Source organism: Rhinolophus sinicus, linkage group LG16, assembly GCF_036562045.2.
Source record: "Rhinolophus sinicus isolate RSC01 linkage group LG16, ASM3656204v1, whole genome shotgun sequence".
NCBI lineage: Eukaryota > Metazoa > Chordata > Mammalia > Chiroptera > Rhinolophidae > Rhinolophus > Rhinolophus sinicus.
Genome location: NC_133765.1, coordinates 17,462,073 through 17,486,563, shown reverse-complemented (window position 1 = coordinate 17,486,563; position 24,491 = coordinate 17,462,073). Strand labels below are relative to the sequence as shown.

Here is a 24,491-nt window from a genome sequence, read left to right as displayed (position 1 = left end):
AGGCCTCCACTGGGGGAGGGCAGGCTGGCTCCGTCCCATCTCCTGGGCACCCAGCGTGGTACCCCATGGTGCACCACACCCTTCCTCCCCACCACACGGAGCGGTCACTGTTCTCAATCCCACTTTTCAGATGGAAAGACAGAGGCTGGCAAGGGAACTGTCTCAAGCGACCTGGCAGTGGATGAAGGACTCTGACTCAGGTCACTCTGGACCCCAAAGGGTAACTGGAACCCTAGAGCTGAGGCACACACAACACGAGCTCCAGGACACCAGGGAGTGGGCACCACAGGCTTGTTTTCTCCTCATCAGGCAGGGAGGGTGTTTGAAGTGACATTCCAGATGAGTTAAAACAACCTCTGGAGTTCAGAGGGTGGCTCTCAGCTTTAGGGTACTGGGGCCTCTCCACGTCCTGGGCTGGGCCTACCTGCAGTCTTAGCTGGGCCCAGGGTCCAGGAATCAAGGTGCTGGGTGTGGAGCTCTGGTATTGGGGCACCAGCTGTCAGTACAGCAGGGATCAGGGGCACGGGCTTTGGACACAGGATCTGAGGTACTGGCAATTGAGTATTAGGTGCTGGAGTACTGGGGCTCGGGAGATAGGTGTTAGAATTCAAGGGTATGGAGTCTCAAGTCTGGGTAATTAGAGATGCGAGTATTTGGGGAACAGGGCCTCGGGAACTGCATAGTTAGCGCTCGGGGTCCAGGTCTGAGGTGACAGAGCAGAGCACCGGGCCTCAGGTCCACAGGCATGAAAGGCTCAGGTTTCAGGTGTCCAGCTCCCAGGTACCAGGGATTTGGGGATTGAAGTTCTGGGCTGCATGCTCCGGGGAGTGCAGAGCTTTGCCCTGGGAGGCTGGTCTTCGGTCCTAGGGTGGCCTGGTGCTCTTGTGTCGCTCACCAAGACCATTCCCCTCAGGGCGAAGTCCAGGTGGCCCTGCAAACAAGACCAGGTGTAGAACAGGCACGGTAGTCTCACAGGCACCCCAGGGGGAGCTGAAGAGGGGAGCTGAAGAGGGGCACAGACCGGGGTCCTGCTGGCAGGATGCTGGGTCCGGGTGGATGGGGTCTCACATGTTGCTCTTCCTCCGGTGCAACAGCACGTAGAGGAGCGTGACCACGGCGACCAAGGCCAGGCCTCCGAAAATGATGCTCAACAGCACAGCATGGCTCCGTCCTGGAGAGTGAGTGGGTGGGAGAGGTGACAGTGGCCCTGGGCTGGGGCAGGGCAGGGGGTGGGGGTGCCCCCCCGGGCGGGCAGGTGCAGCGTACGGGAGGGGCAAGTGTGTGTGTGGGGGCCAGGCAAGGCTGGGCTGCAGGCTGCCCAAGGCAGGGGGACTGGGCATCCTCACCTGGCTGGCAGGTCGGGGTAGGGCTGGACCAGGTGCCATCAGCCAGGCAGGTGCTGACCTCTGCCCCGGCCAGACTGTAGCCATTTTCACAGTGGAAGTAGATCTCGGAGCCCTTCAGGTACTTGGTGCCCTCCTTGTGCCCATTGAGGGGCGGGGCCAGCCAGCCGCAGGACACCACTGGGGCAGAGATGGGTGCAGAAGCCAACCCTAAGCCACTGGCCGCCTCCTTCAGCCACTGGTTTGGTTGGGGCTGCGTCCCAGTGTAAGGTGCCCACCCCCTCACCTATGCCACCCTGCAGCCCTCACCTGGCTGCAGACTCTGCTTGCGGTACTGGTGCGACTCGTGGGCCAGCCGTGTGGCGTTGCCCACGCTCAGGCTCCCAGTTGCCACCACATCGAAGCTGCAGAAATGGTTGTCCCCACACAATTTGGCTACTTCAGCCTCCTGGTTGGGGTTGAGGGTGATCTCCTCGGGGAAGAGGGGCTGGAAGGTGGGGTCATGCTTCGGCCCATATAGGAATTTGTTGACCAGGAACCGGGAGTCATAGGTAAGCAGGGAGGAGGCGTTCTCCACAGCCCCTGGGGAGACATGCAGCAGGCTTTGTTGGTGGCTGAGGGTCTGGGGTCCCCCCCCCACCTCCACTGACCCTGCCGCTGGCATGTCTCTCCTCCAGCATGGGCCTCACAGTTACTCACAGTCAGCCCCAAACTGGTACAGCTCTCGGGAACTTGCAGTGGGGGGCAGGACCCGCCCGCTGCGCAAAGTGAAGTCGTCTGTGGCGTTGTCATTGAGTGTCCCGAGGAGGCCTTGAGTGTGGGTAAGGAACTTCTCGGGCAGCAGGACGGTCAAGCTCAGGAAGGAACCCTGGACACTGACCTCCAGGCCTGCCCCCGATGACAACATGATAGATACGCTGTCCCTGGCAGACACCGACAGGAACATGCCTGGGCACAGGGGGAGCTGGGGTCAGAGTCGCCTCCTGTGGCACCGCATGGTGACTCCATAGCCCCAGGGTGGGTGGGCTGATGCCCCTGGGCTTCAGGGGAAGGGTTGGGCATCCCTAGGACAAAAGCTGCCTGTGACAGTCCATCACTCCGGACCCATACCTGTGAAGGGAACTCCCATGCTGATCAGAGGTGCCCAGGCCCTGAAGAGACCCCCTCATGCAAAGGCCACGTGCGGGGGTTTCCTGTTGGCCATGGCTCCCTGACTGGGAGGCAGCAACAGTGCTCACCTCTGCCCTCTCTGGGGTCCCTTCATCCTCAGTGCCCTTCTCAGATCTCACCCAACCCAGCTGGGAGTCAGTTCATTCATTCAATCCCTGAGGCAGCACTACTGAGGGAAGGGGGATGCACAGGGAGCTGCCGCTCCTTAATCCTCAGGCCAGCTTCCTCGAGACATTGTACCTCCCGACTACTCTGGGTTGCAGTGAGAAACTCATCCAGCCATCCCGGTATCTCGGAACACTGACTGGGGTGTGTTTCGGGGCTCCATGGGTGTGAAGGCTCGAGATCAGACCAGGTCCCCCAAACTGGACTTCACTACCTGGGGCCTGGAACTATGTCTGTCCACAGATAGCCATGGGCCTGACCCCATGTCCACTGTGTCGGGCTCCTCTAGAGTGAAGTACAGGGGAGAGGGGCTGCCTGTCGCCCTGCAGCAAGCCCCAAGAGGCCTCCGTCTCTACATCTGTGTCCTGGATACAACCTCTGCCTCCTGTCAGGGTCAGTGAGGGTGTGGACGCCCAGGTGGAAGGGAAGGGAGTGAGGGCAACCCACCAACCTTGCCCGCCCGTCTCACTCACCATTCAGGTCCATCCACTTTTGCTCGGTGAAGCTGAGCACCTGCTGGTTCAGCAGCACTTGCAGGGCCCCTGTGCCCTCGGCGAGCCGGACCTCCACCACGTCTGAGTTGCCCTCCTGGACGGCCAGAGCGGTCAGCCCTGTGCCTCGGTCCTGCGTGCCTGGGGTGGTGGGTGCAGAATGGGGTCCACTGAGCTCCAGCATCCCACCCGGATGACCCTGAGCTTCCCTGAGCCCTCAGGGCCCTGGCCTCACCGTTGGGCCTTGTCCTGGGCTGGGCCCGCGCCTGCACCCTCAGGTTGGTCAGCACTGCCTCCAGCAGCACGTACTCGCCATACCCATTGAATGTGAAGTTGGCGCCATCGAAGGTGACAAAGTGCGGGTCCCCGAAAGCAGAGGCTGGGAAGAATGGAGGATTAGGCGGGCCTCCCTGGCCTGGCCCTGCCCTGGGCCCCACCCTGGCTGGCACCCACCCAGGCGCGGAGGCCGGTAGCTGCGGCAATCGCTAGAGGGCCGTCGGAGCATGTAGCGGGAGCACTCGGGTGCCCAGAGGCAGCAGTGGTAGAAGCTGATGACGTCGTACAGCCAGTGGGAGAGGCCGGGCACGCGAGGCGGTGCGCGGAAGGGGGGTGCACCCCAATCATGGCCACGGTCCGGGGTACTGCCGCTGATCGAGTCGGATGTCAGGAGCTGCGTGCCCGCCTTGGTGTAGCAGCACTGCTGGCCTGAGGCATACCGGGGGCTGGGGGCACGGACAGGTCAGGCCCACTGTCAGGGATCCTGCCCCAGGCCCCACTCCTGTGCCCCAACCACCATCTGGGGGCTCACCTGGCTTGCACAGAACGCACACAGTGCACGGCCTCTGGGTGGTAGGTGCACACGCTGCCATGCTCAATGTCACAGCCGTAGTCGGTCTGTAAAGCAGCAGGTTGCTGTCACCAGCCCCACGGTCGAGATCTGCCGTCCCCATCCCATCCCTCACAGGGGCCCTCAGACCCTAGCGCCACATCCCAGGGCCTTCTATCTGCCTCCCCTGGTGCTGCTCTGGGTGGGCGAGGCCACAGCCATGTCCATGGCGGGGGCAGCGGCCCCCCTTCCCCCCTTGCCCATTCCTGGGCCTTGACCTGGGTGGGGACTCACATGGAAGCGTCCAGAGTCAGCCCGGGCCTGGTCCAGGGTGCAGGGGCAGTCAGGCACTTCTTCCAGGAAGTTGGGCAACGTGTCCTCCAGCCTCTCCCAGTTCAGACACTGATCGCGGGCCCAGGCCACAGGGTCTGCTTGGAAGTCACTGCCCAGATGCCAGGCCAGGGCGTGCTCATTGCTCCAGAGCGCGTGCACATCCCTGTGGGGACACATGCACACTAAGGGCCCCCTCCCTGCCCCTGCCCCTGGCTTCCCTGTCAGGCATGGAGGGCAGCAGGCAGTCGGCCCCCCACCCATAGTCTGCATGACCCTTACTTCTGTCCTGGGTAGTGGTTGCTGCCGATGATTCGAAGCGCGCCCACTTCCCATCTCTGATAGTTCTGAGGAGCGGGTTTGGGGGTGAAGGTAAAGAAGCCGGTGTTGGGAACGTTCGTGGCCAGGGGATACAGGTATGACCACTTTGCTGTCCAATCCTCTGAGTATGGCTTCCCTAAGGGAGAGTAGGCCCTGGTCAGCCCTGAGGCCTGTCTGAGGACCCCCAGGGCAGCGGAGGGGTGGGCACCAGTCTTTGGTGCTCCAAGCAGCCTGATGGATGGACAGAGTATGGACACATGAGCCCCAGAGGAGGGCCTACCCTGCCGTTCGCACAAGGACCCTGGCTCGAGTGACTGCCACCTCCCTGCCAACCCCCCATCCTTGTCCACAGTCATTGTCCTTGCTCGAGGCCAGGCCCAGGGTCATGCCAGCCATCCAGAGACTGAGAGAAGAGGGGTGGAGCAAGCTTTTTCTGTTTCCAGGACCAGCCTTGCACCCAGGGTTCCAGCATCCATTCACACCTCCTCCCTGAGGGGCCTTCGCCTCCCTGCGCTCTTCTCCTCCACTCTTCATGCCTCCCCCCAACCTCGCCAGTTCCAGTTCCCTTTCCTTGTCTGCACTTTCCTCACCCCAATCCCTACCTGGGATCCCCCCTCCATGGGATTTCCCCCACCTGTAATTCCCTTCCATCTCTGCAAGCCCAAGCTCCTGAAATGACCAGGCCCTGCAGAGTGCCTCACCTGTCTCCTCGTAGCCCCACAGCTCGATGGAGACAGAGCGTGTGGACAGAGCCGTGGTGTTCCAGGTCAGGGAGAGGTTACCCCTGGCGTCAGTGGTGCCATAATATTGCCAGCGGGTCTCATTCACTAGGTGGCTCTTCTCCATCTCCGACACTTTGCTGGGGTGCACTGGGCAGGGGAAGGTGAGGTGAAGGAAGGCCTGGGACCCCGTGGGTCCAGTGACGGAGGCCCTGGGCTCTGAGAGCTGGGGGCGTCTCCCAAGGACAAAGCATGCCTGTTGTGTTGGAACCATGGTGTCCCCCAGACCCTTATGTTGTAGAAAGGAGAGAGGCCAGGAGAGGCGGGGCCCTGCCCAACATTGCCCAGGCCTCTGGCCTCCACCTGGCTCCTCCACTCCCCTGGCCTGCGCCAGCTGAGCAGGCAGTCACTGGCCCACCTTGACGGGGGTCCCCTAAAGCCCCGACTCCCTCTGGGTTGAGACTCCTATCTGGATGCCAGGGGGTGTGGAAAGGAGGTGTGGGAACCCTCGCCCCTGTGGTAGGGCTGGCCTCTGAAGGGACTGGTTCAGCCAGAGTGACAGGCCCCAGTGGGCGGGCCAGGTGTGCCTAGATTAGCACTGGGGAAAGTCCCCATGCGGGTGCCAGGGCCTGTGGAGGGTGGGGCCTGGTGCCCATCGCCTAGCCCAGCAATGTGGGGCTCACCGGCCAGCCAGGTGCCAGAGCGCGGGAAGGATTGGCCATTGTCCATAGAGAGCGTGAAGGGAATGCGGCCCGTTTCGTAAAGCAAGGGTGACACACAGTGCACACGTCCAAAGTTGTCCACGTGGCCAAGGGTCTGGACACTCTCCTTAAACCTGTGGGGGGCAGAGGTAGCAGGAGGGTGGGCTGATCGTCTCCAAGGCCTGGGCCCTTGACCTCCCTAGGGAACCTGTGCAGAAAGCTGTCCCTGTCTTCGGTCCTTGGGGCTCCACCCAGCCAGCCAAGGCTGAGCCCCCAGCATGAGGCCCCGTGGCTCCCCACCTGCAGATGACGTTGGTCTGGATGTTCCACGTGAGGTGCTGCACCACGAAGTCCTTGCCGCCCATCATGGAGCCTGAATAGGGTGTGATCTCCAGGCAGAACTCCCGCAAGTCCTTGCAGCAGGTGCCCAGACCAAAGCAGGTGGGGTGGCAGGAGCACAGTCCACCCCGGTCCCCACAGCGTTGGGAGCAGCTCTCTTGAGCACCTGGAGGAGAGAGCCCTGAGCACATACACCGGGCCCGTGTCTATTTTCCCGGAGCCCGTTAGAGAGAAGCACGCCCAGGAGAATGCAGTGGGGATTGTAATGACCTTGGGCCTTTCTTCCCATGGACACCGTGGAAACCCACAGACACTGTGGGGTGGGTATTTCCTAGTATAGATCACCTAGCAGTTTGCCTGAATGACTGGCTAGAAGGAGGGGAATAAAGGGAAATGCCTCCAGATATACAACTTTGTAGGGTCAGGAGGAGTCCCCAGAACACGACTGAGCCTCAGCCACCAAGTTCTATAGCTGATGGCATGCTCAACATGAGCCCTCAACATGGGCTGGGGACCTGTCTCCACTCCCTGAAGGGTCTGTGGACTGGCAGCCTAGAAGAGCACCCACTTGGCTCCTTGATATGGGGTCTGGAGATGAGGTTACTATGAGTCCCATTGGAGGCTGCATGCGGACAGGTGTCTGGGCTGAGCTGGCCCATCTCATTTCACTCTGCAAAGGCAGTGATGACTCATTGATTGCGGGACCCAAAGGGAGCCCCACCCTCTGGGAAGGAGAAGGGAGCGCCCCTCCTCTAAGGGAAGAAGAAGGACGTTTCCAGCAGAAGGCCCCGCAGGGCCAGGAAGGGGGACTGGTCTGGTGGGAGGCTGTGGAATCAGGGCCTAGCCTTTTACTCCAGCTGTGGGGACCCGCAGCAGGGCCATGTTTTCAGGGGATTTGTCCCTCAAGCTAGCATGGCTAGGTGAGTTGGAAGGTGGAGACTGGAGTGGGACGCAGGCACTGAGGCTGAGCTCACACATCCCACCTGGCCTTTCCCTGACACCCCACAAAGGGGGCCAGTCAAGGGCCAGGACTGGGCCTGAGCCACCCTGGTGTCCCTACCTCACCTAGCTCAGGGCCTGGCACTCAAGAGCATCAATAAATATTTATGCTCTTGGTGCCGTAAGGAGGTGGGGCAGGGGCTGAGTGATGCCAGTAAGTGAGTTAAGTGGCAGGAGGGTGGTGGCATTTCCCTGCGATGGAACATTGGGGCCAGGTGGGGGGCTGGGAGGCCTGTGACTTCTGGCCCAGCCTAGTAGGGGGGGCCAGGGTCCTGGCTCTGAAGTGTGGTTCTTCCATTAGACTTCTGAGGTTCATCTCCACCCTGACAAAGTCCAGCATCCTGCCTCTGGCTGAGCACGGGGCTGGTGGGACTGGGGGGCTCCTCCACGGGAAGCACACCATCCACGGGGGTTCAGAGTACAAGCCAAGGGCTCTTTTGAGCCCGCCAACCCCCTGGCCACCTCCCTCCCAGGCAGCCACCGCCTCTCAGCTCTCAGAAGATTTAGGGTGGGCACCGCCCAGACCTTCCTAGCCCCACTGGGTTGCCCCTCAATCCTGGACGCCATCCCCCCACCCCGTTTCTTCCTATTGCCCCCAGTACAGCCACAAATGACCCAACAGATGGTCAGAGACTGAGCCCAGAGGGGCTTCTGCCCTGGGCCTGGTTGCAACAGACAAACAGGGGACAGAAGGGCAGGGTGGGGGCATACCTGCTGCAGGCCAGGGGCCTGGGCCGGGGCCTGTCGCCAGCAGCAGCAGCAGGGCGCAAGGCAGGAGGGACAGCTTCATGGTGTGGCCTGTTTCTGCAGCTGACAGTGCAGCAGTGGCTGGGAGCCTGCCACCAGCTCACTCCCAGAGCCTGGCCCCGCCCTTCCAGCGCTCAGCACCAATGTACCGCCCAACCCCGCCCTGCCCGGTCCCCTCTCAAAGTCCACAGGTGCCTATGTGGGCAAGCAGGGCCTAACCTGCCCCGTTAGCACATTCCTGGCCAGCTAGCATGGGACACCGAGGAGGGTGCCTGAGTCTCCAGCTGCCGGACCTCTGGTATTAGAGGAGCCGGATGTCCCGAGGTTGTAGCTGGATCTCAACCCCAATCCTGCCCTGGGTGGCCAGGGCGGGGCTTCCGAAGGGGAGGGCCCTTTGGGGAGGATAAGGCGGGACTTGCAACTTGAATCCCAGGATTCCAGCCTCTGGGATCCTCTGCCAAAGATGTCACCTCTCTAGTCGTTTCTCTATCCTCTGCCAAAGATGTTGTATCTCTAGTCCTGTTTCTCTGTAGGGACGTGTGTGGGCAATGAAGTAGGGCCCCCTGGGGGTTGGGCAAGAGCTGTCAGGTTAGATACAGCTCCACTAGGATCTCCTTTGGAGGGAGGTGGTAAAAAGTGAGGGAAGGGCCTAGGGTGGGGCGCTGAGACCAGAGCCCAGAGTTCTGAGGAGAAGCGGCCCAGCCCCACCCAACCCCTGCTGTAGTCACTCTGGAGTTTGCATAATCTCTTCTGTGTTCTCTTCCCCTCTCTTTGTGTAGGTGAGGAAACTGAGGCCCAGATAAGATGGGTGTGGCCAAGGTCACAGGGAGAGGCAGTCCTAAGCTCCTGGAAGCTTCTGGGAGCCTCTGAAGCCAAGGTGGGTAGGGAGGGTCCAGGCCTGGGACTCACTTAGGTGCCGAGACAAGCAGATGGTCCTTCCCCCAGTGGCAGCTTCTCAAGGTGTCCAAAGGGGACACATCCCTCAAACTTGCAGGGAGCTGAAGCTGGTGGGAGACCTGAGCTTAGGCCACCAGGCTGTGACCTGCCTCAGCTCCTAGGGTCCGGCCAGCCTATTCCCTGGGCACCCCCCCTCTCTCATGGCGGATGCACCTGTAGTTGCTACGGAGAGGTGGCACCTTCAGGTGTCAGGGAAGCCAGCTGGCAGAGTTAGAAACACAACTCCCAGCCTGGTTGCTGGGTACTTGGGACACCTCTGTAGGCAGTGCGGGTGGGCACTGAAGCCTGGAGCTGAAAGCAGCCCAGACCCCTGGCTTGGGAGCTGGTGCTGGGACTCACCCCAGGCCCAGGCTGAGGGTGCTTCCTCGGGCACAGGTTAGGAAAGAAAGACGGTAGGAATGCTCCCCGGTGGTCTGAGGTGTCCTGCAGCCAGGCAGGGCCCCAGGACACTGCTAGGTTGTTCACAGGAAGAGGGAGTATGGAGCTGGAGGAAGGAAGGCTGCCACTTCATGTTTCCAGCCTGGGCACTCTGGCTGTATGTACTCGTATTCAGAGAGAAGGATGAAAGAGTTTGAGAAACTGGGAGTGTGGTGTGGGGGCCTCCACACCCTGGTCCCTGCAGGGGTGGAGGTGGGGGGGGTGTCAGCTGCGTAACTGCTGTCTGTGCCCCTCGGCCCCAGGCAGCCTTGCGAAGGGCCTGAATCACAGCAGGGTCAGGGAGGACCCATTTAAGGCTGCTGTGCCTCTGGGTCCCTGCAGTGGCTCTACCAGGCCTGGGCTGGGGACCCTGGCAATGACCAATCTCTTAGGCCTTTCTTCTTGGGTGGGGAGCACCAGCGTCCAGCCCATGAGGAGCACAAAGTGTCAAAGAGGGTCCCCATCTCCATCCTAAACAGTCTTTCAGGGGAGGCCCTGGGGGCAGAGCCAGCCAAGAGCTGTGGGGGTGGTGACTAGGCCCCTAGTGGGGGTTGACAGTACGGAGAAGGGCAAGTTGGGGACTTTCAAACCTGTGCTTCCTCAAAATACATGGGCTTGGAGCCTGGAGGTGGGTGGGGGTTTTGGGGTGCTGGGGCAGGACCAGCTTCACAGGCTGGCTTACTGCTCTGCTGTCACCTTTAAAAAACTTAATTTTTGAACAAGGGGCACCACCCCACCTTTGTATCTTGCACTGAGCCCAACTTGTGTGGCTGGTCCTGTCAGGGCAAGTGCTGGGAGGTAAATGCTCTTCCCTCTCCCTTCCTGACCCAGACCCTGTCCCTCAGGATCCCCCTAGAGGCCCCATCACATGGGGGCACAAGCCAGCTCCCCAGCACACTCTGGACCCTGCCTGCCCCCTGCAGCCTCCCCTCATCCCACTCCAGAGGGACTCACCCTCCTACCTTCAGGGGACACTCCTGACACCCCTTCCAGGTCTGGCTCCAGTCTTACCCAGATGGATCTGCCCTGTTTGGCTCCCCAGCCTGTGCTCACCTCTTCCCAGCTGAGCACCCTAACCTGCTCCCTGGGATACCTGAGGGCCGGACCCTGATCTATGGGGGGAGGGGCCCAGAAACGCTGGACAGCAATCGGCTGAGGGAGGTCCTGGGGGTGAACAAAGAGGCAAAGAGAACTGTTCCATCTTTATTAGAAAAGAAACCAAAAAAGAGAGTGGGGTGAGCCCGACCGTAAATGACCCCTCCACTGTGATACAGGCAGAGCCTGGCTGATCCGGGCATTGAGGACGTGGCCCCCTGGGCGGGGCTCGGGCACATTTACAAAGTCACCATTTCATAGAAAAGGATGCCGGCCTGTGCAAACTGTGACCCATCCGTCCATCTTCACCTGGCTAAACTTGGCCTCCTCTGGACCCCACGCAGTGGGGACAGACCCCACGTAGGCGGGCAGGGAGGACGCCATGTAGGGGGGAGGCTGGGCAGCTGGGGGGGGCTGGGGGCTCTGGCCCCTCAGATGTCCATATAGTCATCGTCCTCATCTGTGTCACTCTCCAGCGAGGACTCCTGGCTTGATGTCTCCAGGACCTCCAGAGCCGGCTGGCACAGGCTCTCCTTCCTCACGTTGGCAGCGGACTGGGCAGACAGGATGGCTGACTGCACAGACCAGGCAGGGCAGTGGTCAGGGCGGCCTGGCCCAGCCCCAGGCCCCCTGTAGCCCACGTTCCCACCTATGCCCCCCACCCGTGTCCCCCACCCAGCACCCTCAGTCACCTTCAGCTTCTGCTTGGTCTCCTCCGAAATGCTGCCTTTGGGCGAGAGCAGGGTTGGGGTGGGTGGCGTGACGGTGATCTCAGGGGGGAACTTGGTGGCAGCTGAGGGGATGACCAGCTTTGGCATGTTGGGCAGGAGGCGAGACTTGGCCCGGCTGGGCTCTGCCTTGCTTGGGTGGCCCTCGGGTGCCTGGGTACTTTCACTGCTGGGCACCGTGGAGCTGGCAACTGTGGAGTGAGTGGGATCACCACCTCTGAACCCTGCTCACAGACTCCTGGGCCCACCTGCGCCTCCCCAACGCGGGCCTGTTTCCCCTCTGGAAGACAGGCACCAGAATGCTTCCTCCAACTACATCAGATGGTGGGTGCATTCTCGGCCTTTCTGCCTGTGCTGGCTGGCAGAATCCAGGCCTCTCGCCTCTCTGCCACACTGACTGCTGGGTGCTGGCTCTAGGCTGTGGGGTGCAGGGACTGAGACCGCCCCACTCCCAGCAGAGTGTACTCTGGTCAGCAGGGCTGGGTATGCAGGCAAGGCCCCTCGAGACTTCCAGGGATTTCGAAGGCCCTCCAGGCGTCGTGCATGCCTTAACTCTCACGTCCCTGGGACTAGCCTAGCAGACCCTCAGGGTGTCTACTTTCCCCTCATGCTCCAGGGCAGGCATGGGGCTTCCTGTGCCTGGAGCTGGGAGGAAGTGGTTCTGGCCAGGCAGCCTCTGGGGAGCTGCACGAGCCTGGCCAGTCTCCACATTCCTCCACGGCCCCATGGCTTTAAAAGGAGCGGGGCTTCCTCAGCCCAGGCCTGGCCCCTGGGGCTGCTGCCAGGCCCTGCAGCCCTGAGTGGGGTCTCTAAGAGGCTCCAGCCCCGAGGAGTCCCCAAAGGCCCTGCCTGGGTCGGGTGGCTGGTGGGAACTGGTTCCAACTTGGAAATAAATAAACGCCTATCTGGCCCAGCCCACTGGCCACCCCTCTGCCTGCCCTAGACTCCTCGCACCAGGTGCCTTCCCCTCCCCTGGCCCCATTTGGGTATGGGCACCCCTCCAGCTCCCTCGATAAGCATCCTGGGCCTGGGCTCTGCCTGCCCTTGCTATTCCCCTCTGTGGAGCTGGGAGTGGAGTGAGGGGCTCTCAGGGGCGCCTCTCTCACCCCTTTCTCTGCACCCCAGCCCACCAGGCTCTTCAGCCAGGGCTTGCCCTAGCTGGACCTCACCTGTGGGCCTTCTCTGGGCCCCAACCTGCCAGCCTCTTCCACCCTTCCAGGGGAGGGAGGCACCTCTGCTGGGAAGCCCACCCTGGCTGTTGGCCATGGGGGCCACTGTTGGGGTGCTCCCGAGGCCTTACCCTGGCTGCAGGCAGGCTCCATGCCTGTGTGTGGGGTGGCCTCTGCTGGCCAGCAGTGCGGCTCTGCTGGGAGGCCCTCAGGAGCTGTCTTCACCTGCTCACTGCACTGAGGCTCCTGAGGCAGGTAGCTGGAGCCCTCTGCCCCTCCTGCCAGCTCTTCTCCCTCTGTGGGGACACAGCGTGGCTGTGGGTTATATCTTGACCCCCCCAAGGAACACAGCCCCTCCCTCCCATGTCCTGGGCTACCTGGCAGGGAACCTGAGCTGAGGTGGCTGTCTACCCCTCCTGAGTCACCCATGGACCAGAAGGGGCTCCTCTGGAACAATTGCATGGGTGGGGCCAGGCTGGTACTTGGCGGAAAACCACTCACCCCACCGCCCCTGTTCCCAGTGCACATTGGTAGGGTCAGCTCCCCACCTGGCCTGTTGTGGACCTGACACAGTGGGGGCGACACCAAGACTGCATGCTTCCGCCCTCCCCCCCAGCTTACAGGAGTGGCAATCAGAAACAGTCAATCAGAAACACAGGACCCAAAACCAAGCAACCCAGCTAAGACCAAAGTGGATGGAGTGGTATGCTGGCACCATGCCTTCCCGCCAGGCCACATCTTCCCTGGTACAAGGCAGGCGCTGGGAATTGGCCTCAGTCGTGCCAAGGCCTAGATGGGCCCAAGCGACGAAGACTGCACCATGGCCACCAGCCAGGCCATTAGTCAGCAGCAGTCTGCTCACTCCCAGGCCCCAGGCCCTGCCTCCACCCTCCCCTCAGCTCCCAGCGGTGTCCAGGCTTCTTCACAGCCCAGTTCCTTATGCTGCTCTCCTCTTTCTTCTTATTCGGGCCCCGCATCTCCCGCCACATGGGCCACCGCCCCTCTCCCCTTCCACTCCCCCACTTTGCCCATCAAGTTCTTTCTGCCAGGAGCACTCCCCTCTTCTTGGACAAGCAGGAATGACAGCTCCTGGGACTGGGACACAGACAGGCCGCGGAGTAGCGCGGCTTCCTGCCTGTTAGCTTCCAGGTCCTCCAGGACAGCGCCTTCCCCTTCCCTGGCTGCCTGAGCCACGAGCACTCCCTCCCTTCCTCAGGCCTCACTGCCTGGCAATCACGGTCACAGACTCTGTCTCCACACACAGTGGGTCCAGCCGCATACACAACGGTAGGCAGGGCTGAGCACCCTGGAAGGCTCCTCCTGCTGCCCTCCTAGACCCAAGGAGCAGAAGGAGCAGCCGAAATCCTGTGTCACTGTGTAGGACTCAAGCCACTGTGGCCAGGAACGCACCCACAAGGCAGGCCTGCTGGGTGGCTGGTCCAGGCCCTTCGTAGGTAGCAATGCCTGCCTGCCTGGATCCAACTCTCCTTATGCAACTGCTCTCCGCAGGGCCTGGCTGACTGGCCTGGAGGGGCTGCTCAGGTGGGATGGCGTGGGGGGGGGCAAGAATCTACAGGACAGGATGCGATGAAGTGGGGCCTGATATACCTGGACAGGTCCTGTGGCTGGTGGAGGCTGCCCTCAGTGGGGACAGGTATCAGGCTGACTCCCTCCCACCCCAGGGAACTGTCCACCTTTCCTAGGCCCTTCCTTCTTGGTGGGTGGCCTTCCCTAGTGACCAGGGAAGCTTGAGAGCACGCGCGCCTGTCTCAGGCCCTGGCAGGCAAGAAGTTGAGAACGGACACTGCCAGACGCCTTCCCTCTGGCTGGAGGTAGAAGGCCTGTGTGAGGGACACCCCAGCTGGGGGAAGGCCTGCCCACCCTGGGGCTAGTGGCTGTCAAGGTCTCCCCTGCAGCTGCCCTCTGCACTCACACTGTGGGGCCTGTGTCCTGGGAGAATGTCCTTAAGCCTGCTCTCCCGGGTGGCTCACAACCTGTGTTGCTGTCCCCCAGCTGTAGCTCCAGGCCCCACCCTCCCTGTCCACCCGAACCTATACCTGATTCTGGGCTGCCTGTTGGTCACCAGGAGTGGCAGATGCGGCCACACTACCAGGCCAGCCCATCACATCTGGGGATCCAGGACCCTGCTAGGTGGCTCCTTCCTGGTGCCTTCCCTATTCTGGAGGCTGTGGGAGACGGGCTCTGGGGAGACGTGCCTGAAGCAGCCTGGCAGTGACACCACCCCAGAAAGCTCCAGGAACCCCAATATGGCCAGCCAAATGCCATCTACCTGTGGCAGCCTTAAAAGACCGGCAGGTCACGCCACAAGGCAGGTGCAGATGTGTGGGGTGGGGTGGAGTGGGGGTGGTGCTGGTGGGGAGGCCGGGGGCGGGCATGTGAGTGCCTGGCCCATCCCAAGCTGCCCCACTGCCAGGCCCGGGCAGCACATATTCTCAGGCCGTCCGCCACGCCCAATGTCATGCAAGAGTTCCATTTAGCGAAAGGCCATTTAATTTAGTTTTGGGGAAGAAAACAGAAAAGGATCAACTCTCTAGGCTGAAGAATATATACACCAGGAAACACACACTCGTTCACAGATCTAACAGAGGAAAAAAGTGCAAAATACACTTTGGGGCCTGCTTGGGGACGGGACTGGGTGAGCAGGAGAGAAGAGGCAGCTACTAGGCAGGCTCAAGACTGGCCCTGATGACACTGGTGTCCAGGACCCAAGGAATCCCCCCACCTTGTGTCACACTGCGTGTAGCCAACACCAGGGATGGTCAGTCACTTCCGACATTAGGTTATAAAGGACACGGATGCTTCCTTCGAGCTCTGTCTGTATCTCTGTCTGTCTCTCTTGGATCCCGGGTCCCGGGGAAAGCCAGCAGCCATGACTCAGGGACACATGAGCTTATGGACAGGCCCACAGTGGAGGAACTGAGGCCTCCAGCCAATAGCCAGCGAAGACCAGAAGCCTGCTCACAATTTAAGTGAACTCAGATGATCAGCTGACAGCTTGACCCCTCCAAATTCCTGATCCTTAGAGCCTATAGGATCACAGGGGCAAGAGTCAGGGGAGGGCAAGACAGAGGTGGAGAAACAATGAAAGAACAGGAGCTGGGCCTTTGTGAAAGTGACTCACTTCCCCGGGCAGCAGACACCACTGCTGTCCTTTGAAACCACTACCACCACCACAACCTACAATGCGGCTATGCTCACCATCTGCCAAGCACTATTCTGAATCCTGTAATGCTATCACCTCCATCTTACACACTGTGTGCTGGAAACTGAGCTACAGCGAGTGAAACAGGGAGGAACAGGGACAGCCAAGGTCACCTGGTGGTGGAACCACCACTTACAGCTCTTCCACTCCTCTTTGTCCTGTAGACTTCAGAGGCTCCTCTCAGAACAAATGGCTACAGGAGCTGACCCAAGGGGAAGTGACGCTTCGTTTCACAGGGCCACAGCTAGCACAATTGTAATTGATTGGATAGCGGGTCCTTACACTTCCACGATCCTCAAAGCAAACTGGAGATGGCATCAGGTGAAAACATCAGTATGTGATGCTTGAGACGTAGGAAAGAGCGAAGAGAGGGAGGATGCCAGCCTCTGCCTCCATACGGGCAGTGCTCCTAGGTCATGGCTGGCTGGAGCTTTCAGGTCTGGCTCCTGCCGGGCACTCCTGCCAGGGTGGCTGTCCCATTCTTCAGGAAATGACACAGCCCAGGTTGCAGGGCTGAGAGCAGCAGTCCCAGATGTGGCCCTCGACATGGGACTGCAATTGGGAGGACAGGTCAGCCTTTAGGGACAACCTGGGTGTGTGGGCAGAGGGGTGCCTGGCTGGGGGCCAGCACAAGGCCTCAGCAAGGGTGCAGGTCAGGTCCACGCCGCAGGGGGAGAGGCAGGGGGAAGGCCGCTCAGGACGCCTTGCCCACTTCCCTCTTGCCCACTGGCCTTTGAGGCACTGCCTCAGTGACCCCTCCTTAGAAAGCTTCAGGTCTGTCTGCGCCCCACCCTGGTCTGCCAGCTGCCCCTGCCCTTAGCTGCCATTCCTAGCTGCATCCTGGGTTTAGAAGGAACAAGGACTCCCTCCCTCCTGCTAATGGACCTGCCTTGCCTTGTCCCTTTTCCTGCATAAGCCCACTAATCCACCCTGCCCCTGTCCTGGCTGGCTGCCACCTGTCCTGTCCACTGGGGTGTGGGCATCCGACCAGGTCTGCCCCTCAATCAGCAGGCGCCCTGAGCCCACTCATAGGCCTGTGGGGTCACCTGTGTATTCAGGGTCAGACCTTTCCTGCTCCCCCACCATCTCCTTCTATTTCATCTCTTTATCCTAAGACTTTGTGGGAGGAGCAAACAAAGGCCAATGCCATCAATGTTGGTGCTCCCTCCCTCCCTCCTCACCGCACCTGTGTGAGGGGGGGCATTGTCACCAACCCCCTTTTACTGATTGGGGGACGGAGGCACCAGACGGTTAACTTAAGAAAGTGGTGGGTGTAAGATGTGGCCACTGGGGCAAGTGGCTGATGAGTAGGCCAGCAGGCCCTGCCCCGCCCCCACCCCCAGCTCCTGGGATGTGCTCCTCAGGGATCAGCAGGATGGGGGTGCCCTGCCTCCCCACCCCCTCATTCTCCAGGTGAGGCACAGGACTTGCTGCCAGCGGCTGGCAGGAGCGTCGGCCCAGCTCGGGCCCAGCCAGGCCTCACCCCCCAGAGGCACAGGATAGGACTCACCTGGGCCCAGAGAGGCCATGCTAGGGGTGGCCTCAGGCCCGTGTGGCTGGGGGAGCCCAGGGTCCTTGGCTGGGTCTGAGGTGGAGACTGACGCCGAGGGAGGGCAGGTGATGAGAGCTGTGGTGGCAGCTGGTGCAGGGCGAGGCTTGGTGTGGGCGTCACTGGGCCGCTGGAGAGTGTCTGCTGGCACAGGCTCAGGGGCTGTAGGGGCCACAGCTGCAGGGAAGAAGTTCTCTCGGCTGTCCTTGGGGTGCTTTGGGGTGGTGGGTGTGTCCCCTGCGGCCTGTGAGGACAAAGGGAGATGAGAAAGACTGGCTGGGCAGCCCTGAGCCCACACTGTCCCACGGGATAGCTGTCTAGGCTGGGGGCCACCAACAGCCCTCACTCACGGCGCCATGCTCTGGGCCCCCACTGCTGCCAGAGAGGTGCACAGGCAACCCTGAAGACACTGCTCATGCTAGGACACTGCTGGGGTCCAGAATTCTCCTCTGGGAGGATGTCCAGGCCGTGCTGCTGGCCACGCAGCAGAGGCCTCAGGCTGGCCAGAACCTCCAGCCGGTTTCACCCTCCCATCCTGGGTGCCAGCCTGGGAGGAGTGTGTTGGTCACAACTCAGGGCAGGGGGTCATGGTGCCCAATGTAGGGGCTGCAGTAACGAAGGTCAGTCTTCAAGGGCGACCTCCCAAGGGCCACTAGTGGGAGGGTTGAGGGAGCTAGAGTGATACGGCCAGAGTCAGCTCCCTGGGCTCAAGACTGTAGCCCCAAAGCTGACCCCAGCCCGGCAAAGCAGGCTCTCTGCCTGCAGCCTGGCCTTGGCAGCCCCAGCAGCATCCCCCACCACAGTCCTTCAGTTTTCTACGCCTTTGGGGCCTCCTCGTGTTGGTATACACAGTTCTTTCCCTCTGCCACTAGGCCCTTTCTACTCTGCACTCAAAGCCACCGTCCTGGGATGGGTGTGACAGTGCAGCTCCCCGATGCCATGATGCAAGGTGGGGGAGGGTGCCTGCACAGCCCATAGCAGAACTTAGGGGCTGGGTGCCAACATGTGAGCGGACTACCAACCCCGCACCCACTATATTGAGCTGGTGGGACCCCTCCCCCGAGGCTGTGGATGTGGGAGTCTCACTCCTGCTCAGGGCACTTTGGTAGTCGGGGTCCCTGAGGACCCTGCCTCTTCTGACGTTTGTTCTGCTTGAGATGCCCCATCTTCAGCCCCACATGGTGCAACTGCCCTGAGACTCTGCTGTGAGGTGAGAATCTGAGAAGAGCCTAGGCTTCCAGTGGGAGGGTGGGCAGAACAGACCTGTCTCTCACGGGTAGATACACCAGGGGGAAGGTGAGTGCTGTGTCCCTGTCCTCACGGGCCTCAGCTGCAGGCGATGGCACTGAGCCTCTATTTATGTCCAGAGGCCCTCCAGGCGTGCGCTGGGCTGCCATGGCAACGGAGACATGCCTCCAGCAAAATGGACACTCCCTGAGGGGTGGGAGCAGCGGGCTCTGAAAGCCATGGCAACCTCTTTCCCAGTCCTGGCCAGAGGTGGGCACAGGACAATTGTGACGGTCCCTGAGCAGATCAAGAGCAGCAGCTGTTGCCTTTCCCAAGGTCCCTTCCTGGGCTCCTGACAGGCCAGGACCCAGCTGGGTGCTGGTCTCCTTTGGGTCTCAATCTCCCCATCTAAGAAATGGGAGCCCTCTGGCTACTTGGGCATAACAGAGTGGTGGGCACGGCCGGCTGGCAGGGCGTGGCTGTCCAGGGAGTCTGGCCCTCAGCTGGGAGACTGCCCCACCTGTGTGGCCCACAGCCTGCTTGCTCAAGGCTGAATCCCTGGGCTTGCCCAGACCTAGAGCCCAGGCAGGGGTGGTGGCCCAAAGCCATATCCACTGAGAGGAAGCCCCTAGGCTGCACAGGGATGTCAACTGCCCTTAGTTCCTGCTTCAGGACACCCTCATGACACACTTCTCCAGTGGGAAACACTAAGGGAGGGCCCCCGCGGGAGTGGGGTGGGAAGAAAAGGCCCGCATACTCATGCAACTGGGTCAGGGGCAGACGAGCCCCTGGGGACAAGAGGCTGCACCTATTCAAATGGCAAGTACCTACCCTTTAACTCAGTGACCCTGGCCTGGGGGTAACTCCTGCAAAACACCCATGTGTGGTGCAAAAAGATGCTCCCTCAGCAATGTTGAACAGGGGCGCTGTGATCCCCCCAACCCTGTCTGAGAGAGTTGGCCCCTTTCTCTGCTGGCTAGATCTTGCCCAAAGGGCCTTTCCTTGAGCTGGGCCTCTTTCAGGGAGACCCTTCTCCTTCAGCTCTAGTCCCATCCCAGCCCATTCACTTCGCAAAAACAGCCCTGGTCTCTGAGCCCCAAATCTACTGGGCCCCATCCTCACTGGCCCAGTGTGCTGGACAGCCGGCCAGCCCCTGGGCATGCTCGCCTTCCTGGACACCACTCAATCCTGTCTGGATTCTCCCCAGCAGCTTGGCCTCGGAGCTTGGTCCTGCCTATGCCCCCTCCTGGCTCCACATCAATGGCTTCGGGGACACAGACACCCAGGGCTCCAGCCTGGATCGTTCCTCTGGGTGTGGACCCCTGACCTTCCTCCTGTTCAGCCTCTGCCTCGGGAGAGTCTCAGACAACGCAAACGCAGTGTCAACCCCAGATGGCGCCATCCCAGGTAAAGATCTGCCTGCCAGGGCCCAGAAGGGCCTTACCCCTCCTTCCTGTCACCAAGCCTTACAGCCCACCTTCTCATGTCTCTTGGACCCACCCAGCCCCTGCATGAGCCCATTCACACCACCCAACAGCCAGGGTTCTTTCCAAAAACACAATGAGACCACATTGCCATCCTGCTCCCTCCCTCGCTGAATAAACACCTGGACCCCCACCTACTCTGCTCCTAATCTGCTTGAGTATACTGGGTTCAACATTACTTCCTCTGTCTCTGTTCCACATGGAGCAACCTTTCCAGGTGAGGTCATCTTCCCATTTACAGAAAAGCTAGCTGAGGTGAGGGGACCCCTCAGGTCACACAGTCAGAGCTGGGGTCTAGGCCTGCCAAGGCCCCACCCAACTGTACAAAGGCACCCTACCTGGGCTGGTGGTCAGGGGCTCCCTGTGGGCCCAAGGCTCAGCTACCCCTTGCCCATCTCCCCTGAGCCCCACTGACCCACTGACCACAGGAACAGTCCCTTCCTGGGGTGTACCCACTTCTTTGCCTGCAGCCTGGGGCCTCGGTGTGGGGCAGGCCCTGCACAACAAGCAACAAGGTTAACACGGGCTGGGACAGGCTTACCTGTCTCTGGGCGGCGGCCCCGAGGTGCACCTGACAGAACTTCACAGCCTGCTCCAGCGCGGTCTCCTCATCCACCTGAGCAAGGAAACGCCTGAGGTCAGAGTGCCCAGCTGCTGCAGCTCGCAGGCCAGCTCCTATGAGGAGCCCTCCCACTACTGACCCCCTCAGGAACCAACTCTGCCTGGAAAGTCTGGGCAGTGCACGTCCATCTCCCAGGTCCATCCCCCAGGGCCCATCTGGCCATGCCAAGTTCATTCCTGTGGCCGTATTATTTTGTCCTCAGGGGCTGAGGCTGGCAGGATGCAGGGCCTTTCAGAATCTGAGGTGTGCGTGGTGGGCAGGTCTGCTTTGACCCAGAGACCAAGAGCCAAGGCACAGCGGGGTGAGACAAGGCTGGGAGGCCACGTAGGCTGAGCAGCGGGCAGGTGGGAGGGAGGTGGGCTGCAGTGCTAGGAGCAGCCAGGCTGGGGCGGACAATGTGTGGAAAGGGCCCACCCTCAGCGGGGAACACAAGGCTTGCTGTTGTGTTTTCCTACTTAATCAGCAACAAAAAACAAATAAAAGTTAATACTGGATGTTGGTGAGGTGGCGATAAAACAGAAACTCTCAAAAGCGGCTCTGCAAATTGCCAGTTTGGGAAGAAACTGCATGTCAGGGTGATCACCTGTTTGAGCCAATTATTACAGTTCTGGGGGTTCTTCCTGTGGAAATCATCTTTAATAGAGCAAAAGTTATGTGCCTACAGCGTTGTTTTTTTTTTAAGAAAGGCAAAATCAGAGGGGCAACAGAGCCTCCTCATACACTCCGGGAGCTGCCGCCACCTTCACCTGACAGCCACAAGGTCTCTGAGGAAGTGCCCAGCGCCCCGTCACCGCGGTGGGCTCAGGGCACCTGTCTCCCTGTGCTGGATTTCCTTTGAGGTGGAATATACTTTCTAAAGCTTGTTTTTTGTTTTGTTTTGTTTCTGGTATGTTTTACCCAGTTTTATGGAGATATAATGACAAATAACATTGTAACACATTTAAAGCACATTAACATAACAGGATGTCTTGATGTGCTTATTGTTTTTCTAATATCACACAAATGTTGTAGGAAACCTCAAATGTAGGGAAGTGAACAGCAGGGGTGGGGTGGGAACGACCCCCAGGGGCAGGCCCTGGCACACCTGGGCAGACTGGGCACGGTCTCCATGGCAACAGAACCAGACCCGCCCTGTGACCACCAACCTGCTTGATGAGCATGTAGGTCTCAGACATGATCCTCTCGATGCGGCCCAGGTCATAGGCCATGCCCTTCTGGCCCTGTTGCCACACACGGTAGGCGTCCAGCAGGAGCGTCTTGCCCGACTCCGTGTCCTCCAGGAGTTTCCTCTTGCGGCTGGGCCGTGGGGGTGGCTCCTCGGGGTGGCCGCCGGCCCTGGCCGTGGTGGTGGTGGTAGCTACAGTAGTGGCGGTGGCAAGGGCTGGCTGGGCCGCTGTGAGCGGGCTGGGCTGCTGCCGGGTGCTGATGCTCAGCTCCTCCAGGGACAGCTCGGTGGGCCGGCTCTCAGGAGCCCGGTCCCGAGGAGGGCGGCCTGGCGGCAGGGGCGGCACCCGCTCTGAGTCCGAGCGGCGGGCAGCAGCCTCACCGGTGTCCATGGGCTCGGTGGGCCCCGCCCGGGGGCTCTCCTTGCCCTTTCGCTCCCCAGCCTGGTCTGCACTGTCTCCTGCATCCATGACCACAGGACGGTGGTTGAGGGGACACGCTTTGCCCCCTGGCTCGGCCCCTGGCCCTGAGCCATCAGCCAGAGGGGGCTTCTTTGGGTGGGGGAGGCCCTCCTGGCCATCCTCAGGGCTGGCCTTGTGGGAGACGTCGGTAGTCATCCTGGCTCCAGGAAGGCCACAGGCCTTGGGCCCTCGGTGTTCTGACCCCTACAAGAAAAACGAAGGTAAAAGACTCCATGTCTGGTGTCTCCACAAAAAAAAGCACCCCTGGGCACCAGATGTGACAGACCCTCCCAGGCCTCTCCCATCCAAGGCCACTCTGGCTCTGCCCATCTGCTTGCGGGCCAGGAGTCCTGCCTGAGGAAGGCCCTCCCTGCTCTGTACCTCCGGCCTTGAGAGGGACCGACGGGGCTCTGGAGGTGGCACTGCTGCAGAAAAAGAGGCCTGGCAGGGCCAGGACGGCCTTCCTTTCAAAGTGAGCCTCAGGGCAGCCCTGGCTGGGCAACTGACGGGAAGGTGACCTGCCCGGCTTGCTGCAGAGCTGAGGCCTCCTATCCTGGGCTCTCACGTGCCCCCAGTGCACAGAGGCCAGGGTGACGGTCACAGGGGGCACTGCAGGCAGACTGCTCTGGCTCAGGTCCCAAAGGCCCCACCTGCTAAGCCGAAGACCTAACCTTCTGGGCCTCAGGGTGTTCATCTGTGAAATGGAGCAAGGACTGCGCCTGCCTTGGAGGGTGAGAAGGGCCTCATTTAGCCTGTGGGAAGCCAGCTGGGTGAGGGCGAGGGGATGGCCAGCTTCATTACAGCTGCTGTTACCCGAGCTTACCTGGCTGCGACAGGTAGCCCTGGGTGGGAGCACCTGGGGAATGTATTACCATCCTCACTGACCACAAGTTTGCCGAGTGCGTCAGCACCTTGTTCAGTGTCTGTGCGCTCATTACTGCAGTTGACCTTCCCCACTGGGGAGGCAGGTGGGGACCAGGCGACCTGCCTAAGGGCACCGGTGTGTGAGTGGCGGGACTGGGGCCCCCCCAGGAGAGGAGGGGGCTGCGGGCAGCGTACCTCCGCGAGCTCGCTCAGTGTGTCCTCCAGCACCTTCACAGTGAGGATGAAGGCCCGCTGTGCCAGGACCTGGCGATCAGCATCTCGCAGATACTTCCTGCAGGCACACAGGGATGGCCAGAGAGGACAGCAGAGCGTCAGGGCCACACAGCACTGCTGGAGGGTGGTCCGAGCCCCTCCTTGTCCCGAGAACACCTCCTGATCCCTCAGTGTCCCCCCTTCCCATTGGCTTGGGATCTGCTCCCCAGAAGCCTCCCCCAGACATAGGGTGGGCAGGGCCAGGCTCAGTGAGAGCCGGGCGCCTCTGGCTTCTCTCCCACAAGCCTGTCTCCGGTGTTCCCCAGGCCCCAGCTAAAGGCCTCTCCCCAGCTCCTGGCCTGGGGCAGGTGAATGAGGCAGCGGGGAGGGGAAGCACTGCAGGCATGGAGGGAGGACAGCTGCCGGTCCAGCTGGCAGCGTGAGGGTTGGGCTAGACCTTATCTGAGCTGCATCTCTGCTGGGATTCCCCCACACACCCTGCAAGTGACAGCTGTAGGGGATGTCCCTCAGTTCTTTCTGCCCCACCCCTCCTGGCAGAGAGATCCCTGGTTACCTTTGAGGCCCAGGCCTTCCTGTTATTACTGGCTTTCACCTGGGGTACCCCAGCTATCATCTGGACACCTGTTTCCCCAGGACGTGAGAGCCCCAAGTTGGGGAGAAGCAGGAGAGGAAAGACTGCGTTGTCTAGTCTCAATGAGGAAATCAAATCCAGTGGGTCCAGAGCCTGTGTTCGCCCTAGGTGTCCAGGGCAGGGGTGGTGCTGTTTGGTTTCTAGACTCTGGATCAGAGAGGCCCCTGAGGAGAAGGGCTGGTCTGGGTTCCCCGACCAATGTAGAGACACCCTGGTGGACAGGGCCAAGGGGCTCCTGCCAGCGCGTGTGCTGCACTCACTTGCCCTGGTCCGGGGTCCGCTGCAGCATGGAGGACACCTTCAGCAGGGTGCTGTGGTCCCGGAGCTGGGCCAGCACCTTGAGCAGCAGCACGATGGAGCGGTTCATGTGCCAGGCGAAGCTGCCTGGCCGGTCGATCTCGTCCACAGGGATCCGCCAGATGCCCTGTGGGATGCCCAGGGTGGGCGTGTGAGGAAGGCTGCTGCAACCGGAGCTGCCATGGAGCTCAGAGGGGACTCTGGTCAATCAAGGGCGA

The 24,491-nt window shown here is 60.9% G+C and overlaps 2 protein-coding genes across 6 annotated transcripts in view; both read right to left on the bottom strand.

Annotated features, from left to right (window-relative positions):
* Positions 1 to 272: 272 nt before the first annotated feature.
* Positions 273 to 8,310, bottom strand: SUSD2 (sushi domain containing 2). The gene is made up of 15 exons (XM_019710329.2): positions 8,116 to 8,310; positions 6,367 to 6,571; positions 6,049 to 6,200; positions 5,348 to 5,515; positions 4,608 to 4,782; positions 4,290 to 4,491; positions 3,978 to 4,063; positions 3,623 to 3,891; positions 3,405 to 3,548; positions 3,152 to 3,310; positions 2,043 to 2,291; positions 1,653 to 1,925; positions 1,347 to 1,523; positions 1,022 to 1,171; positions 273 to 931 (listed from the first exon to the last, which is right to left on the bottom strand). Exons 1-14 carry the CDS (start codon positions 8,192 to 8,194, stop codon positions 1,065 to 1,067), a joined length of 2,445 nt encoding a protein of 814 aa, XP_019565888.2. The 5' UTR covers positions 8,195 to 8,310; the 3' UTR covers positions 273 to 931; positions 1,022 to 1,064.
* A 2,405-nt stretch (positions 8,311 to 10,715) lies between these two features.
* The window catches only part of CABIN1 (calcineurin binding protein 1), a 145,560-nt gene continuing 131,784 nt past the window's right edge, over positions 10,716 to 24,491 (bottom strand). For 3 of the 5 annotated variants that reach the window (XM_074321575.1, XM_019710328.2, XM_074321576.1), the window contains exons 30-37: positions 24,237 to 24,400; positions 23,307 to 23,403; positions 21,768 to 22,451; positions 20,542 to 20,616; positions 17,251 to 17,533; positions 12,649 to 12,813; positions 11,313 to 11,539; positions 10,716 to 11,195 (exon numbers count right to left, since the gene is read on the bottom strand). In XM_074321575.1, the coding sequence (XP_074177676.1) occupies positions 11,052 to 11,195; positions 11,313 to 11,539; positions 12,649 to 12,813; positions 17,251 to 17,533; positions 20,542 to 20,616; positions 21,768 to 22,451; positions 23,307 to 23,403; positions 24,237 to 24,400 (1,839 nt within the window). In that variant the 3' untranslated portion in view covers positions 10,716 to 11,051. Of the gene's footprint in view, positions 11,196 to 11,312; positions 11,540 to 12,648; positions 12,814 to 16,042; positions 16,293 to 17,250; positions 17,534 to 20,541; positions 20,617 to 21,767; positions 22,452 to 23,306; positions 23,404 to 24,236; positions 24,401 to 24,491 lie in introns of those variants that run through there. The other 2 variants (XM_074321577.1, XM_074321578.1) reach the window with 2 other exon arrangements.

Excerpts from the sequence above, each read along its gene's own strand:
- SUSD2 (XM_019710329.2), bottom strand. The coding sequence starts at position 8,194 with ATGAAGCTGTCCCTCCTGCCTTGCGCCCTGCTGCTGCTGCTGGCGACA. Across the intron at positions 3,311-3,404 it reads GCCCAGGACAAGGCCCAACG|GCACGCAGGACCGAGGCACA; the intron begins GTGAGGCCAGGG and ends CCACCACCCCAG. Across the intron at positions 2,292-3,151 it reads AAAGTGGATGGACCTGAATG|GCATGTTCCTGTCGGTGTCT; the intron begins GTGAGTGAGACG and ends CCCTGTGCCCAG.